Below are 20452 nucleotides of genomic sequence, written 5' to 3'. Positions count from 1 at the left end.
CAGTAAGGAATCGCCTTTGATGTCGCGCGATGCCGCCGCCAGCGTAGGTACTTACGCTGCCTCACGAAAATACGCTAGGGTTGCAACAAATGGGAAATAAAACAATTTTGATTATTAATATTATGATGAAATCATTTATTCATATGTACATTCAAAATAATTGCGATTATTAAATCTGATGTAATTATTTGTTCATAAATATATAATTACAGATATTGCACTGCTAAATATTATTTACGTGGACACTTTATTTTTGGATGTTCTTAATTGTATGTTATACCATTTTACTAAGTAATGCATTCGCATTGGGATGTACAATCTGATTAGAAAATAATGAGGATAACATATACATAGCTTTGATTTTAATTCAACAGATACAATTAATACAATCTTTCTGAAATATTGTTTCCTTCTGGGATTTCAATGTAGATTTACATTCGTAAACAGAACAGTTTTTGCGCGTCATAATAGAATATGTAAGTACCTATGTATAATAAAATTATTACACAAAAAATACGACTGCGTCGTCCTTTCGCGATAGTTAATGCAAATTTCTCCGCTCCGCTCCGCTCTTTGCTCCGTTTCTCTGCACAAGTACATTCGTCGCCATACTGTAGGATGGTAATACTGTGGTATTTGCGTTAAAGTGTAACAAACATCCATCCATCCATTCTCACAAACTTTTGCATTAACTACAATTTGTAAAGTTTTCATCGAAAAGCTAAGATATAGCTCAATCAATTCGTCAAGTAGCGAGCTTATCCATTACAAACAACCTCATTAACAATAGAACCTCATTTCCACAACACTCGTACAAACAAAGATTTATAATTTTGACATTAAGCGATTTCCACTTCGCCCACACGCCATTTTTTATCGCCTCCGGTCGCGTTAACGGTGATCCGCCTCTAATGGCGCCTCTCATTGGGCATTATTAGTACTGACCTGTAACCAGCACTAACAACTATATCCACTTAACCTGTGTTTCGTTTTTATTATAAGGCTTATAAATTATTTATTGTGTGATTTGTACACGCTCTGTACTAAGCGTTCGTCTTGTCGTCGAGTATTTGAGTAATTCATTGCAATTTATTGAATTTATCAAATTTCGTAAAATGCATTGTTTGCGGCTTCGCTCGCGTTCAAATTGTATGATTTACAATCTTTTGATACTTTATCTGAAAACACACAATAAGTATGATGAAAATAAATTGGTAGAGCCGTTCAGGAATAGTTCTGTGACAAACACACGCACATTAAAACGTTAGATTAACGTAACAGTTTTTCGAGTTAAATAGGCCATGCTTTCATTTCTTGTTATAGTGTATTGGATTTATTTGGTTTGAGGTTTCAAATTATAAGGTAACAAAACTTTTTAAGTACAGTGATGTTGTAGCCGGAAAATGGTATATGTGAACGTTACAGTCTACTTACCTTCGTAATAAGAGTCGAGATGTTGCATAATAATTAGTTGTGTCTAGTTTCGTAGTTAAATGAGACCGCCATGACTGGGATTATCTTCAAAACATATACTTAATGTTTTTTTTTATATATAAAAGTAGGTAGATTGAGTGACGATGCAATAATGCGTGAACATGTTGATGACATAAGATTTAAATAACATTATGGTGATCTATTCGTGACGTAAAATATTCCTTTCTATCAGTAGGTACCTACTCTTTTTATTATGCTTTTTGCTCTTGCAAGCTTGCTTTACCAAGAATTGTACGCTTGTATCTAAGCAAAGCGTTACATTTTCTATCCGATTTGAAACGCTATAGTGATGCTGAATCTTAGATTCATATACCTAAATCTATTCTGATATTATAAAGCTGAAGAGTTTGTTTCTTTGAACGCGCTAATCTCGGGAGCTACTACTGGTCCGATTTGAAAAATTCTTTCGGTGTTAGATAGCCCTTTCATAGAGGAAGGCTATATATCATCACGCTAAGACCAACAGGAGAGGAGCAATGCGAGAGAAACCGCGGGGAACAGCTACTAACTAATAATCGTGAAAAAATACACGGTGAGAAAGAATATTTCAAGCATCAATCACTATTGTAATGTAGCAACAGGGGAACGTGAGAAAAACTGAAATTATGTCGTAAAAACAGTTGAAAACGTGATTGTAATAAAAATTAATATTTGTACGAGAATACGAGCGGGGCACGCGCTCGTAGTTACGTGGAGCGAGATGTGTAACAGACACGTTTGCGATTCGATATGCGTTTACGAAATTATGCTATTTTATAGTATTTTTTATGTAGCCCACTATTTAAGAGCAATAATAAAATTCTTTATTATATGAGATATGAGGTGACGACCTTCATTTAAAGCTAATTGTTATTGTGGGAACAATATTAGAAATAAAGATTTATTTGTTCTATTTTAAATATCAAAAATATTAATTAATTACAATCAAATTTAATAGTTTTAAATTAATATAATTTTTCCCTTATCTTTTATCGTAGTATAAATTAAATAAATGCACCCACATGAAAAATAATAAATTAAAACATGTTTTGAACCTACGCGTAAAAAGTGTGGTAATTTCTATTAAAATCTTATCAAACTGCATTCCAGTATTTTTTTTACATTAATATTTACTATTTAGTATAGGAAGCTGGTAGACAGGAAACTAAAATCGCCTATTATGCCATTTTGGAAATAGGTAATTATTTGTTACAAAATTTCATTAGTAGATAATCTTACTCAACCTTCCTCCTATTCTAAAGTTTTTTCTGTTGCTTTAAACAACAATTCAACTGTAACTAATTGTTCTATTATGCGATGTTTGCTTACTTACTACTTTTATTATCAAACACCAAGAGTTCAATTTACAAAGATTTATTTTAAGAGTATTGTCGATTGCAACCGTGAGATCAGCGCTATAAATTTTCCAGTGTTAATTGGTATGAAGATGCTAACCGCTTTAATTTTTGATTAAACAGTAGATTCTTTTATTTACAATTCTGTTTAGCTAGTTCTCTGGATAGGTACAAATAACTATAAAATCATTTAAAAAATAAAATCGTTTATTTAGAAACAATATATACAAACAAAAACAATTTAGACACGACGATCGCCTCAACTAGGAATATACCTGTGCTAGAGACGATCGACGCCTTCCTTTCCAGACTTAGCCAGTATTGTTAATTTAACTTAAATACTATTACATAAATTTATAAAATAGAGAATCATTAAGAACTAATTGAGGTTAAAAATAACATTTCGGCCATGCAGTTTGTGTGTGTGTGTGTGTGATGTTCCCCTATTTGAGAGATTGAGTGGACGAGTGTGTAAAGTATTTCAATATCAATATACGGTTCTTTATAAGTATTTATGCGTATTAAACTTTTGTGAAGTCTTCGGTCTCGCTGTACGATAAGGTAAGTAAAAAGATGATTATTTTATTTTTCAAATCAGATAAGGTCAAAGTATTATGTTATTTACCACTTATGTATATTATTATGTTATTTACCACTTATGTCGAATTTGTTTTTATAAATTTAACTGTTTTATTCAAAGAGTTTAGGTACCTATAGAGTTCATAGAATCCTACATTATTATTAATTGTACATGGAACAATACTATTTTTAGAAATGCACAGATTTAACAATAACAGATAGGCTATGGAATCTATTAGAAAGTTTACTACAGGACAATTCATTAACACTAACAAATTACTTTTCATATTGTTTTAATCGGGCCTTATTGGCGAATACAAAACATTTCGTTTACGTAATACACTCATGATTACTTAGGAATTACATGTTTCGCAAAACATATGGTCATCGGTCTTTGTATGGGGAGATATGGCGTTCGGCTCTCGAAAACATCCTCATAAGATTTTGTTTTTGTTATGTGATAATCCAAGTGGTTATAATGTTTATAAACAATGAAAATAGTTGTAAGAGGTAATTCAATAATATTTATGAACAAAATATGATGATTTAACTTTGTAATTCGTATGTAATTTAAAGTTAATTTTGATATAACAGAAGTCTAAAAAATTAATAGATAAAATAAAATAGTTTGGAAAATCCAAAAGTGCACGCCTCATAATTTTTTTTTAATAATTATTTATTAATTATTATTTTTGTTTATTTAATAACAATTAAACCACATCGAATCAGACCCTGAAAAATGAAAGGGTTCTATTCCTGAGCATACTCAAGCGTAAGAGAAAAAAAAAGACTCGATTAGTAAAGTATTTCGGTCGCTATCGTGTTAACAAGAAAATCCTCCGCACATACAGACACACGGACGTCCAAGACAGAACTTTTTTAAACTGTTTTTTAACTAGTTTAAATAACAAAAATGACATCAAAAATATCATGGTTGGTTAATAGCTACCCCAATAACCATGAAAATGACACCCATGACGAAAATGTGTAAAATTTTCGTCGGCGCCATCTTGAATTTTAATTTTGACCTCATATTGTTTAATAGCTACCCCAAAAACCATGAAAATGACACCCATGACGAAAAGATGTAAATTTTTTGTCGGTGCCATCTTGGATTTTAGTTTTGACCTCATATTCGTTAATAGCTACCCCAAAAACCATGAAAATGACACCCATCACGAAAAAAAGTCAAATTATCATCAGCGCCATCTTGGATTATAGTTTTGACCTCATATTCGTTAATAGCTGCCCCAAAAACCATGAAAATGACACCCATGACGAAAAGATTTCAAATTTTCGTGGGCGCCATCTTGGATTTTAGTTTTGACCTCATATTGGTTAATAGCTACCCCAAAAACCACCCACATTTGCAAATGTGTTTGCTACTTAGGAAAAGTTCAGATTTAAAGATATAAGTAGGTAATGTGACGAATTTAATTTATTTCATTCCGACTGTTTCTCGGAATAACATACATTTACTAAGAATTGCATACAATGCCGGTTTTAATATATTGCCGGTAACATAATATTATGTATGATAATAATTCTTAAAAAAGTATTTTATACATTTCTTAAAAAGCTTCGATATTGTATACAATAATACAATTCATATTCAAATTGTTGTAAAATAGTCACACTTTTTTAAGTTGGTTGAATACACTAAAATACTTACTTATAAGGATCGTACCTACTAATAAAAGTAACAAAATGAATTTTTAAAGTTCCCAGTAATCTTCTGGAATCAATTTCAATAAAAATATAAAAATTCACTTCAAAAAAAAAAAAAAAAAAAAACATCCGTCTTACGCTTTTTCGATCAGCCACGTGTCCTGACGCGAGTTTTTTTTGTTTATTTAATAACAATTAAACCACATCGAATCAGACCCTGAAAAATGAATGGGTTCTATTCCTGAGCATACTCAAGCGTAAGAGAAAAAAAAAGACTCGATTAGTAAAGTATTTCGGTCGCTATCGTGTTAACAAGAAAAAGGATCCGCACATACAGACACACGGACGTCCAAGACAGAACTTTTTTAAACTGTTTTTTAACTAGTTTAAATAACAAAAATGACATCAAAAATATCATGAACGTTAAAAATAGTGTTTTTTCTTAATATGTGTGTGTATGTATTATCTTACAAGTGCAATGTATGATACATAAAGACATTTTAAGTTTGAAAAATCAGATGTTTTGCGCGAAGCGACAGTAGTACCCACCTCAACGCTTCGCTTATGAGGCGTGCAATATAGTTTTCGTGAATCTCTAAGAAAAAAGGTATCTTTGCATTGTTTTGGCTATCTAATAAGGACATTGGGCCTTATTCCAAGTCTAAGTATAGACTAGGTTTATATTCACTTGTCGTTTAATAATTTTCTATAAGAAATCGATAGGAGAAATAGTTACTATAATATATTGATTGAAGAAACAGTACTTTGTTTTAAAATTGTTCATGCTATTGGACACAATATTTCTTATAAAGACGTGCTCTGAATTAAGTTATTTATAGCGGTATTTTATACACTAGAAAATGATACGTGTTATTCAATATAACTTCCTATCAATAGATTGCTTCACTTCGCACGTGATTGGATAAAAAGAAAATAAATGAAATAATTATCGCGATTTTAAGAATTGCCAATATTTTACAAGAAGAGCGTATTATAATTTAAATTAAATCATGTTTACGTACATTATTTCATAAGAAATAAAGTTATTTGGTACGAATTGAATAATTTTGGGGTGCCGTTTTTAGTTTGTATTTTTTTCGAATAAATTGTTATTCCTTAGTTAACCATAAAAATGAAATAAAAGATAAAGTACCCAATTAAACTCAGCAAACATACACATAAATATTATATAAAAGTTAAATGAATATTACTCGTTTTTGTCCACAGATCTAATATTTTCTTGATATCATTCCGATAAATCTTTCTCTTCTAACGAGCAAAGCTTGATCTAACACCTTGGTTCGTTTAATTTACAAGCAATTTAATATAGCCACTGCTTACTACTTATTAGTGTCAAGACATCAGATGCATGGAGTAGCAATTTAATTTTCCAATCTTATAGTAATCTATGCATGTATCGCATTAAGGTTATGTAATATCTATGTTTTCGTCACATCAACGGTAATATAACATCTATTTATATAAGTATGTATAATGTTAATGTTAATAAAACCTAGCTTTTTATAAGCTTTGCTGCCGGCAAATTGTTTCTGTTGGCATCATGTTGGCATTGTATGTATAGGCCAAGTATAGGCCATATTCACGAATGACTTTCCGAATGTGTCAATTTTAAAGTGAAAAATACAGTGATATTTTGTGTGAATTTTAATAATTAAAACATGTTTGGGATTTTGTTACTTTATTAATTTTGTAGAAAGTTAATCCCAAATTACCTTTCCAATCGAAAAGCAGTTTGTGAATCACTCTATAGGAAGCGAAGGCATTACAAGACGATGACCTGTACTGCAGAAAGGAGGTCCTTGGAAGGCCAAGTTTATAGACTACAGTCTTGTAAAGTGGGATTACAAGCAATTGTACCTATCTATGTGTTTAACAAAATCAGGCTCGAAAATTAGACCTTTAACATAACTGAATGTAATTTATCGGATAATTTATCTTTAAAGACTGCAAAGAAAGAACAAATGTGTGTAAAAAAAAATTGTTTCATATTTATTTGATATCCAATGTATCAACCCGAACAAGTAAAAATGAGATGTGATCATCTCAATAATATGTTTATTATTTTTTCTCGAATGTATACAATTAATTTAAATAATAACATTCTTATGATTTATGCAGAAATAATTTTTGTTAATAATACGTTCCAAGGAATGAGTTACAATCACTGTAACAAAAAGGTACAGTTTAAAAGCTTTTAGCTGATTGAAACTGATCATCTAAACTATAAATTTCATCATCTTAAAAACACAACAACAACAAACATTTCACATTTTATTTTATATAGAGCATTTAGCTGTCGACTCTTTTTCGCGCAACATTGTAGCAACATTCGCTAACTTACACATACATTGTGTCGTTCTTGTAACTGATAAATGTCCATATAATCGATATATAATATATTCAGCTCATACTCTCGACACCTAACGTCTTTATTGCCTAATAGGCATAAGTCTCTAGCATTTGTATGTATGCCCATTGTAGAAAGTGGCTTGAGATGCACGCTGACTGTCAATGGCGATTTTAGTGAAAATTCACTATGTTTTTGTTCCGGTATTGAAACCCTTCGCTCTACTGACCTAGAATATGATATTGTGTATTTCTGTATGTTTTGAAATGCTAATGGGAAATGGATGGCTGTTATTTTCTAAAATTATGCTATGTGCAATTTGTGTGCTATTTTTAGCATAGTATATTGCGCGATTATGCCAGTAAGATAAATTTTATTACGGAAATAATTACTTTTCTGTAAAGAAAAAACAAATGAAACGGATTTATCGCTGATCTTTAATACTTCTACTAAGAGATTGCAAATAAAACATGCGGAAAAGATTAATGCTCATAGATAAAAGAAAAGCAAGAAATTAAATTAATTCATGTTTTAACATAAAAATAGGTCACGTTTTAGTTTAATAGAGTCCACAAAGTTTGTTTTAGAATTAAAATGAGCCTTGAGAGAGAGACTTGATTATACCCCATTTCTTCTATACTAATATTATAAAACTGAAGAGTTTGTTTTTTGTTTGAACGCACTAATCTCAGGAACTACTGGTCCGATTTGAAAAATTCTTTCGGTGTTAGATAGCCCATTTATCGAGTAAGGATATAGGCTATATAAATATATAAATAATATATATATAAATATAAAATAAATAATAGATAATAGATAATAATAGATATATAAATCATCACCCTAAGACCAATAGGAGCGAAGCAATGCGGGTGAAACCGCGCGGCACAGATAGTCAGCTAGTCTCTACCTATATGTTTGTGGATTTAATGGACAATAATTGTGAAACTCAGTAAATATTTGGATTCTGTATGCAATTGCAGTGTAATTAAAAAGAAAGTTTAGCAAACAAATTAAGCAAGCAGAGCTACTTTATGCCCATTAGAGATACAGGTGTAAAGAAATGTTAAGCATGGTAGAGTCAATATTAGTATTTGTAAAAAGTGGAACCCAGCTGTATTCCAATATTTAATTTTATGTACTAAACCTAAATTAGATAATGTATTCAAATAACTACTAGTAGGTCATGTTGTATGTATGTGTTTAAGTTTAACAGCTACCTTAATTGAATACAAGATGCACTTTTCAAATAACTATATCATAAGTCATAACTAGCTGATCCCGCGGTTTTTTCCGCATTGCTCGGCTCTAAGCGCGATAATATATAGCCTATAGCCTAGTAAATCTGTGCTATAGCCTTCCTCGATAAATTGACTATCTAACAGTGCAATAATTTTTCAAATCGGACTCGTGGTTCCTGAGATTAGCGCGTTCAACCAAACAAACTTTTTTCTTTATCTTTGTCATATTAGTATAGATTTTATAAGTCCTTTTTAATTAAAAAAAATCATCTGATTTTATAAAAACGGCATTTAAAAAGCGTCGGCAGAATATCGTTATTAAATAGATCGTATTTATATGAACTGTAATGATAAAAACATAGCCGTTATAAGTTAATAACAGTAATTAAAGTGCAGTATTTACAGGCCACTTACGTAGCTTTATAGCAGACATCTGAAGTCGTTTTTATTGACATCCTGAGATGGTGTTTTGCGTGTAAACATACGGTGGAATTTCGCCCGCACACAGAGTACGTTTTTGCATAATTTTATACATTTGTGCCCAAGAGGAAAAGTATCCCAAGAGTTTATATTTGACTAGCTGCTCTGCGCGGTTTCACCCTCGTGGCTCCATTCCTGTTGGTTGTAGCGCGATGATATATAGCCTATAACCTTCCTCGATAAATAGGAAATCTAACACTGAAAGAATTTTTCAAATCGGACTAGTAGTTCCCGAGATAAGCGCGTTCAAACAAACAAACAAACAAATCTTAATACTATTATAAAGGCGAAAGTTTGTATGGATGTATGGATGTATGGATGTCTGGATGTATGGATGTTTGTTACTCTTTCACGTAAAAACTACTGAACCGATTACAATGAAATTTAGCACACATATAAAGGGTAACTTGAATTAACACATAGGATAGGTTTTATCCCGGAAATCCCACGGGAACGGGAACTATGCGGGTTTTCCTTTGAAAACGCGGGCGAAGCCGCGGGCGGAAATCTAGTTCTTATAATATAGTATAGAACTTGTAGTTCACAAACGACCTGGATTGTGTTGTTTTAAAGTGCTTATGAGAGCCTTTACTATAATTTTTCTTTTATGATTTGATTCAATAGCAATCTGTGTATAAGTCCCATAATGTGAATTTCTAAATATTTAAAAATAAATCATTACTTTTTTGCGTAGGTATTAATACGAGTTACCATAAACTTTCTGTTGTACTTTTTTAATAAGACCTACCACATTGTAAATCTCATAAAACCTTGAAGCTTTCAACATTCTTAATATAATATAACGCAATACGTTTTAAAATATTTATTAGCACATTACTTTAATTGCCACTCATTAACGAATATTCGAATATTAATAAATGGGTTGATAGTAATAACAATAAAGTTTGGTGTAATAACATTGCGTGTTTTCGACGAGAGAACACACAAGAAACGAGAGAACAATGTGGACAAGAAAGTTAATACGTCAATGACAATTAAATAACTAGGGTTTAACTTTAACTCGAATTAATCTTGGATTGTATACACATTACACATACACACGTATGTGTTTGTGTGTGTCACTGTGTGAGGTAAGGAATAATGAGGTGTGCTCTATAATGATATGGGCACAGTATTACAATATCTATGTAATACCGTGATATGGGCGTTATTATAAGGGAGTAAAGTTGATACAATCAATTTTTAGCTTTATGATACGAGCGTAATTATAATAGTACAAGTACATAATATAATAGTTGTAATTACAAATTACTGTAATTTAGTAATTGTGTATAATTTTAATTGTTGTAACAATAGTAGATAATATTACGATGATACGGTAAAACGAAAATAAGTCAACCCAAAAAAATTAGGGGCATAAGTGCCTTATTTTTTTGGGTTAATTCTTATACAAACATATTACATATCATATTCATTCATGTGTGCATGATTATTAAATAGATACATATTCATTTATAGAAACCATATTTATTTATTAGTATTTGTTAAATAAACAAGAAATTCAATAATAACAGTTCTGGCTGTCTCAAGCATAAGCTGCATTGAGTTGCATTATTTACTGGTTTGCCCTTACTTAAAGGCCAATCGTACAGTCACTGGGTCCAAGGCAATATACATGCAGTTCGATGTAGATTGCTCCTTTTGTATGAACTCGCTGTTACACATATAGATAACGTTCTTATCGAAGAAGCAATGTAGAGTAAAAACAGAAATTTTCGTCGATTCACACCACTAAAGGTCTTAAAGGTTGAAATCGTAATGTGGCGTTGGTTCGTGCCTAAGTTCTAGGTTCAAATTCTTAACCCCGAATCTAGTTATTGTTGTTTTGTAGCCTACGTATCATTTGAGATGATAAAGTAAATTATTTAGTGTTATAATTAGTGCAATTTGTTATTGGCATGTTAATAACAAACTATAAAATTTATTTGACATGTACCTAAGTAAGAAACAATCTATTCGCATCACTGAGTTAAACCTACGTAGTACATATTAACTCAATGATTCGCATATGTTTATTAATTTTGACCAGTATAAAATGATTATTTTTTTACGTGAAGGTGAAGATAAGACAAGCGCCTTGTATGCGTGCTACTTACCAATTGCATGTAAGCCTCAAGCCAAGTCCAAAAGCAACGTTTGTCGTCACCATCAGAACGTTATAGGCTCTAGAAATTCATAGATTTCCAAAATTTCACACCAAACAAGAAGTCAGGCTTTATACCACATGAGTAGAAATTCTAATCATGTGTTTATACCAAGCAAAACATTAAAGAGCTAACAAACTTCATTCATAATTACTACGTACATGCTGAGTCATGATGACAATTCGAAAAGTTTTTTGTTTCACAGCAGCCATTATTGTGTAATGCGTTTGCGCATCCGACACCGTGCACCGGGTCGTTGACCCCGCTTCCTATTAACAGTTCCCACACTAGTCGGTAAACAGCCTAGATAAACTGTACACTTCTTGAAAAAGTACTTCGTTAAAATGAACTGTCAAAATTAGCCTTTTAATTAATAAAAAAAGAAATGGCCAGTATTGTCTATGCACCTGAATTTAGTGTAATTGTACGTATTTTTTTATTGTTTGCCTATGAGTTGACTGAAATTTGTAGAAGGTTTATATTTTTTGACACTTAACGTATGTATTAGCTACGCTTGTAGCATCAGTTTTCGCCTTTTAGTTATATCAAGAATTTGTTCTCAATTTATTTGAAGACTAGCGGTCCGCCCCGACTTCGCACGTGATACATATTTCGCAATTAAAGGTAGCCTATGTTCTTTCTCAGGGTCTAAAGATTATCTGTGCCAAATTTCACCAAAATCAGTCCAGTAGTTTATGCGTGAAAACCATATATACATACATATTACATACAAACCTTTCCTCTTTATGATATTAGTATAGATAAAAATATAATATAAAATAATAATGTATTTTATAAACAAAAAAAATATGCAGACATAAAAATGCCACCTTCATAAAAACAATAAGCAATAAATACTTGATACATGGGAAATAAATTAAATGTCACATCACATGGGCTTTTGCAACACAATATTATACATTACGGAAGATATTAGATATTATTGAGATATAAATTATGAAATATTACATTACCGATGAATCATGTTAACTTTGTAATTAAATTAGTTAATCATGACAATCTTAAAAATAATAGGTATTTGTTATCTTTAATGAAAAAAATAATAATAATTGAAAATTACATTTTATCTGTAGTTGTATTTCTTTACTCTATGCTTATTGTTATCTGTGCAACAAATGGCGGGAATTTAATAAGCAAAAAATAAAAGTAGTAATTTGTGAAGGTTGATTAAATAATTGGTGTATTTGAAAGTCAGGTATAAAAGTAATAAATAAAATAATTAATAGTGAAATTTTATATTTCCGATTTTACACTCCGTATAAGAAAAATAAAACAAACTTTTTATGTAACATGAACAGGAATTCGTCTGAAAAAAAGAAAACGGGAAACCGTCATCCATAAAATACCTACGTTCGGTTTATTTTTATTTTTTACCTAGTTAGTAACTTAGTAAGTAGGTAAGTACTTAAATACTTTTTACTTTAATTTATAAAAAAATACAAGTAAGGAAACGTTGAAATTATTGATGGTGCGTAGAACATTGAGATAATATAGAATTGATATTTGAATAAAAGTAATATTTAGAAAACGCGTTTTTATGTAATGGTATAAGACTAAAATACTGTAGGTAAATACGACGAAATTTAGAAAGAAAGCCTCACAGCTTTTTGAATCTGTGTTCAATTTTTTTAAAACAATTTTAACGATTTTCTCGATGTCATTGTGATGGTTCTTTTCTAATTCCAACCTATTGTTCCAGAGCAATGTCTCGGTGGAAGGGCAAAGTGAGGTAGCCGGCAGATGGCAGCTGTCAGCGCGGCGATGTTTCGGCCCGGGGGCGCTCTCGACCCCCCATGTTACGCGTCTCAGAGGGTACGTAGTTCGTGCTGATTTGGATAGATGGCGCTGTTATCAAAAATGTTAATTTATGATATTTGGGTTGTATGTACGTAGTATATTATTATTAGTCTGTGTATTTGGGATATATTTTTTTTATTTTTTTGGTTGTGTAGTATTGTAGTACGTATAGTAAATAGGCATTCAAAACAGTTAAATGATAAAATTATGGAAAAAGAATTGTACCATAAAAAATATTGTGGGCTAATTTATAGATAATTGAAGATACATTTATTTTAGTGCGTATTATTAGTGCCTACGTTTATTATGCTGAAGTAATGTAATTAGACGGATAGGTAGCGACTAGCGATTATCTATACTAATATTATAAAGAGGAAAAGTTTGTAAGTATGTGTGTAAGTATGTATGTATGTATGTATGGTTTTCACGCAAAAACTACTGGACCGATTTCAAAAATTCTTTCACCATTAGAAAGCTGCATCTTTACTGAGCAACATACTTAGGCTATATTGCATTTTCAAAAAAATTAGAGATCCTTACCAAAAATGCAATAATGTAACCCAAGGTGTAAAAAAATCCTCAATAAAACTTCTGTCATCGCGTGCGCTGCGGAATCTATTGAAGATAGAACAAAAAAAATGTTCTACGGTATTATAGAATGGATCAATATCTACAAGAAAGTCCGCGATACCATATGTCCATCTTCAGTAGTTATGTTACTACAACAACTTTTTTACGTTTTCAAAGTAAATAGAAGTGCCGACAGCAATCAAACCATGTTATCCATACACATATATTAATCCTTATCCCATTAAATGATGTTTTATTATAGACTGTTTCAATACCAGCAAAATACTTTTTAAATGAAAAGAATTGGATATTCCATTCAAAAGATATAACGAATTTTTAAAAGTGTCAATCTACAGAAAATAGTAGGTATACTGTTCGAGCAGGCCGTAGTGCGGGGGTCACGGAGGAATTCTACCAATATGCGTCTTGACGGAACACAGTGGGGTTTTGGTCGGTAGGAATCCGACATAACCCACGGCCCCTCCCCCGGAGGCCGTGGGTATCTATGAAAGATTTCCCCACTAAAACAAAAAAAAAGGCCTTAGTGCGGGACGGGGTAAAGGTGATTTTCATGTGATTAAAAATTAAACCTATAGTCCGACCTATAGTAGACTTTTCACTGTAACGATATCGCTATCTATGCGTGTGAAACCGCAGGGCATTGCTAGTTTATTATAATTTCTCAATTCACGAGTTCTCGTTACGTTACACTATGAACCTAATTTACTATCCATAAATAGTTCGTATTCGACGTTCTGTTTAATTTCAAAAGATCTATCCGATTATCATTTATCTTACAATTGAGTTCGTCTAATCCTTAAACGTAGACACGAGTTTAAACTTAAGCCTCAAAACAATAAAAATAGGTTCTTTATGAATAATTAAACCCATTCTGACAATTGTCCAGTATGTATTATTGTTGTTCGCAATATATGTAATGATTATGCAAGAACACGGCCGTGTAATCGCCTGTGCGGGCTGCGGGTAGTCGGACAAGCTAGTCCGTTTTCTTATGGGAAAAGGTACACATTTTTGAGTAAAGCAATGCCATTTGGTACGAATGTTGTACTCGTCCACCTAAGCCCAAATCGCCTGGTAGCCAGTGTCTACTCCCCGGCAGAAGGGAGGGAGGGGGGGTTATAGAACAGAGCGCCCGGCGCTCGGAAAAAAAATTCTGGCGGATTCATTTGGCCCTTTGAGTCGAGTTTGGTGTCGTTATCAGGTAACTAGATGATGCCCGATTCATTCCCCATACCAGCTTTTTAGGGTTCCGTAGCAAAATATGTCACAATCTTTAAAATAATAAACTTTTGGCAGTGGCAAAATCCAAACAAACCAGTATATTTTTATATTTTTGTATCAAACTTGGTTTATAAAAAAATACTGTCTGAAAGGCCATTTCATGCAGATTATAAAAACATTAACATGTAACATATATCTTACCATTTTCAATGTGAAATAAATTATAGAAAGTACAGGAACGTTCGTCAGCGCAGCGTAGGGGACGGCTAATAGACCCGAAAAATAAGCAATAACATAAAACAAAAACCAGTCAAGTGCGAGTCTGACTCGCCCATCGAGTGTTTCGTACTTATTTGTCCTATACCATGTTATCTTGTCTGGTAGGACCTGGTTAACTGATACACACACACTTTCGTCTTTATAATATTAGTGTGATTTTTAATCATCTTCAAATTATAAACGAAGTCAGGTAACATTGTTAAAAATAAAGATATATAATAATAGAACGTTTTTGTATTAATAATAATGACAACCACCTCCACAATTACATAATTCGGTACATTTGAGCTGGCGTATAAAACACTTCAATCTGGAATTGCAAGATTTCACGCACCGACATCTTATCAATTCAAAGCTTCTCTTTTCTTTGTATTTCAGATGGGCAAGGAACATTTTGATTATTTTAGGTCCCTAAATATATACAGCCTGTAAAACTGCCCTTAAGGTGTGTTGTTTAAGGGCAGCTTCTGTGGGAGGCAAATTTTCGATTTGCCTGTCCGTTTTTGTTAAAAATTTGTTTGCGACCCTCATTTACTGTCACAGTGGGGTACAATGTGAAAAACAAACATGTACTTATAATAATTATAAAAAAAAATATAAGTTCTGGATAAGAGTATCCTTAAAATACCGTGACCGTCCTTACCTATCATGCATTGTAATCACAAACTTTTCAATTTCACTGTCTGCATATTTGCCACTGTAAAGTGCTTCAAAACCTCGTGTGACATTCGGATATGCCTTCCATACCTCAAATGCAGGTGTACCTATAGTTCTTTTAGACCTTCTAGCTTTGGAACACACGATATAGTAGTAGTAGCCAAAATAATGTTAAGAACAGTCGACAGATATGGCTAGTACAGAATATCATGTATTCCAAGGTAGAAGGTCTAAAAGAACTATAGGTACACCTGCATTTGAGGTATGGAAGGCATATCCGAATGTCACACGAGGTTTTGAAGCACTTTACAGTGGCAAATATGCAGACAGTGAAATTGAAAAGTTTGTGATTACAATGCATGATAGGTAAGGACGGTCACGGTATTTTAAGGATACTCTTATCCAGAACTTATATTTTTTTTATAATTATTATAAGTACATGTTTGTTTTTCACATTGTACCCCACTGTGACAGTAAATGAGGGTCGCAAACAAATTTTTAACAAAAACGGACAGGCAAATCGAAAATTTGCCTCCCACAGAAGCTGCCCTTAAACAACACACCTTAAGGGCAGTTTTACAGGCTGTATATATTTAGGGACCTAAAATAATCAAAATGTTCCTTGCCCATCTGAAATACAAAGAAAAGAGAAGCTTTGAATTGATAAGATGTCGGTGCGTGAAATCTTGCAATTCCAGATTGAAGTGTTTTATACGCCAGCTCAAATGTACCGAATTATGTAATTGTGGAGGTGGTTGTCATTATTATTAATACAAAAACGTTCTATTATTATATATCTTTATTTTTAACAATGTTACCTGACTTCGTTTATAATTTGAAGATGATTAAAAATCACACTAATATTATAAAGACGAAAGTGTGTGTGTATCAGTTAACCAGGTCCTACCAGACAAGATAACATGGTATAGGACAAATAAGTACGAAACACTCGATGGGCGAGTCAGACTCGCACTTGACTGGTTTTTGTTTTATGTTATTGCTTATTTTTCGGGTCTATTAGCCGTCCCCTACGCTGCGCTGACGAACGTTCCTGTACTTTCTATAATTTATTTCACATTGAAAATGGTAAGATATATGTTACATGTTAATGTTTTTATAATCTGCATGAAATGGCCTTTCAGACAGTATTTTTTTATAAACCAAGTTTGATACAAAAATATAAAAATATACTGGTTTGTTTGGATTTTGCCACTGCCAAAAGTTTATTATTTTAAAGATTGTGACATATTTTGCTACGGAACCCTAAAAAACTGGTATGGGGAATGAATCGGGCATCATCTAGTTACCTGATAACGACACCAAACTCGACTCAAAGGGCCAAATGAATCCGCCAGAATTTTTTTTCCGAGCGCCGGGCGCTCTGTTCTATAACCCCCCCTCCCTCCCTTCTGCCGGGGAGTAGACACTGGCTACCAGGCGATTTGGGCTTAGGTGGACGAGTACAACATTCGTACCAAATGGCATTGCTTTACTCAAAAATGTATACCTTTCCATACAAGCATGCCCATAAGAAAACGGACTAAGCGGCGCGACGCGGATATTAATGGCTTACAAGATCTTCTTACCTAAACGTAGCAATCTGTGTCTAAACACTAGTATTGTGATATGGACTTGTGTATAGAATTGACATCACTGTGTTTGTTGGGAAGCTAGGTTTAGCGTGGTTGTCGTTTGTCTATGCTGTAGTTACATAATATAATTACTTGATAGGCAATTTGTTCATTTGGCAATTCTGCACTTAGAAGTAGGATGATTTGATTAGGATTTTTATATAAAAAATGATTTTAATACGATTACTGTAGCTTTGTATGTTAAATGTTAATACGTATCTCAAGTGTTTCATAAAAACTGCGTAATTTTTTTACCCCGGTAGAAAGAGATGTAACTTTAGTTTTATAATTTTCCTTCAAACAAGTGAATTGTAGATGGTTGTAGTTATGCCGTAAGTAAACAATAAAATGAAGGGATGAAGGGTCTTGACAATTTTCTCAGAGGAATTTACAACGATATAATATTTCAGAAAAATAAAGTCAAGGGAATCTTCCTGGAAATAAATTGTTGATTTTGTTTGATACAAGGCTTCTTTGAGAAATAAAGAAAGGTCTAGTTTTGAGATGTGCCTTGAATGACAATTACGAACCATTTGAGTGGGAATTAATAAGAACATAAAGTCCATTTGCACGCCTCATAAGCGAAGCGTTGAGGTGGGTACTACTGTCACTTCGCGCAAAACATCTGATTTTTCAAACTTAAAATGTCTTTATGTATCATACATTGCACTTGTAAGATAATACATACACACACATATTAAGAAAAAACACTATTTTTAACGTTCATGATATTTTTGATGTCATTTTTGTTATTTAAACTAGTTAAAAAACAGTTTAAAAAAGTTCTGTCTTGGACGTCCGTGTGTCTGTATGTGCGGATCCTTTTTCTTGTTAACACGATAGCGACCGAAATACTTTACTAATCGAGTCTTTTTTTTTCTCTTACGCTTGAGTATGCTCAGGAATAGAACCCTTTCATTTTTCAGGGTCTGATTCGATGTGGTTTAATTGTTATTAAAGAAACAAAAATAATAATTAATAAATATTTATTAAAAAAAAATTATGAGGCGTGCACTTTTGGATTATCCAAATTATTTTATCTTACTAGGAATTGAACAATTAGTAGAGGATTTTCCTTCTTTTAATTAAATTATTTATAAATTAGTATTTATTTAATTTTATTTTCAGAGAAAAATAATATGATAATATAGTTTTACCTTGAGGCTTTTAAATTTACACAAAGTAGGTAGGGACTTAGATTTAACATTATTCGCTAGGTTAGTTTTGTGTTTTTCTATCCTAATTATAAATTAATTCTAATTCATCCAATTTAATAATTAATTCCTTTTCATTCAATTAATCTAAATTTAAATCGTTTTACGTCTACTTTAATTAATATAACATTCAAGCTATACAATATTGTAAACATTAGAAATAATAGTGGCCATTAATCTCGGGTTAGGCGTTGATACGTGATATCGATGTATCGTGAAATCAGAGTACGTCATTAATTATATAGGTATACGGTACAAGCTACTACCATAATATTCACCTTCGTATATAATATGTTTTCACATTTTAACGGTAGGAGCAGTTATGTTGAATTGATTTTAAAATAGCGTTTTTTTTTCAATAAAAATTACTTGATACCTAGTAAATTTTTTCAACAATGACTTTATAATATTTCATTTAAAAAAACAACAGATAAAGAGATATTCGTGCTTTAATAAATAAATTTTAAATACATAGGTATTTGGGATGATTTCTGTAAGGTATTATACTAAGTAGGTACCTCTTTCTATTTCTGAAGTGAAAATTTCAAATTAATGAATATCTATTCCAAAAAATGCTAACGTAGTTACGAAAAGGGTACCTTTCATATTCTCTAGTATGCTAACTTCGAAATAATAATACGTTGTATTTGGAAAAGGTGCGAAGTTTTGACGCTAATTTAATTACTAGCAACCTTGAACCGCAAGGCTTTGAATTTCTCGACTGCTTAGATAATATACACGACATAGGTACGATAATGTACATATGTTCAATCACTATCACTACATAGTATAAAACAAAGTCGCTTTCCCTGTCCCTATGTCCCTATGTCCCTTTGTACGCTTAAATCTTTGAAACTACGCAACGGATTTTGATGCGGTTTTTTTTAATAGATAGAGTGATTCAAGAGGAAGGTTTATATGTATAATAACATCCATTAAATAGTGGATAAGTACTGTTATTTTTGAGGTTTCTAATGTGATGTCGTAAAAAATTACATTGTTTCCACTTATATTGCAAACGCAGGCTGAACCCTACGAGTTTTATCAAAATAATGTACTAAGTATTATACACATTGAAAAGGTCTACAGAAAAGTCCGTGATGGTATATGTCTATCTCTTATGGATAACCCACAATAACATTTTTTTGTCATTTACTTTTTACGACAAATAATAGCTAATTTTCGAAGCGATTTTCACCAATACAGCATTAATCCTTAACCAATTAAATACCTTGAATACATTGTTCATTTAATATAGATCTATATGGCACTTTACACCGTATGATTTAAGTGAATATTTTCGAAGATATTACAGATTTAAAAATTGCGGGACGTAGCGTTTGCGGCGGTACCGGCCGGCCGGCCGCTATGTTTTTATATACAACGTTCACAGTTTTTCTGTAGTGTATTTAGTATCAGCATTGCACCCGTGCGAAGCCGGGGCGGGTCGCTAGTAAAATATAAATAAAACGTTTTTGACTACTTTCATAATCTAAAGAAGGATAAATATTGAGACATATAGAAAAAAACATTGTTTTTAAAATATATGTATCTACATAATACGTGTATAAAAGGAAGAATAAGAAAAAGATAAGATTCAAAGATTCCCTGACCACGTTAAAGCCATTCTGTGACTATCTTAGTAAGTACAAGTTAATCTTGCGTTTCTAAAATGTATTGTGCGTGAGTACTATTTTCATATGCAAAAACAT

General features: G+C 32.1%; 1 protein-coding gene across 2 annotated transcripts in view; it reads left to right on the top strand.

Moving 5' to 3' along the window:
• Positions 1 to 20452, top strand: part of RhoGEF64C (Rho guanine nucleotide exchange factor at 64C) — a 124696-nt gene that overhangs the window by 66823 nt on the left and 37421 nt on the right. For both annotated transcript variants that reach the window (XM_090107792.1, XM_090107793.1), the window contains one exon: positions 13050 to 13162. In XM_090107792.1, the coding sequence (XP_089963918.1) occupies positions 13091 to 13162 (72 nt within the window). In that variant the 5' untranslated portion in view covers positions 13050 to 13090. The remainder of the gene's footprint in view (positions 1 to 13049; positions 13163 to 20452) is intronic.

Source organism: Colias eurytheme, chromosome 12 (assembly GCF_061535395.1).
Source record: "Colias eurytheme isolate Ceu_HAF_F1 chromosome 12, ilColEury1 Martin Lab GWU primary, whole genome shotgun sequence".
Classification (NCBI taxonomy): Eukaryota; Metazoa; Arthropoda; class Insecta; order Lepidoptera; family Pieridae; genus Colias; species Colias eurytheme.
Note: the sequence above shows the minus strand (reverse complement) of the source record. Positions and strands in the feature narration are given on the sequence as shown.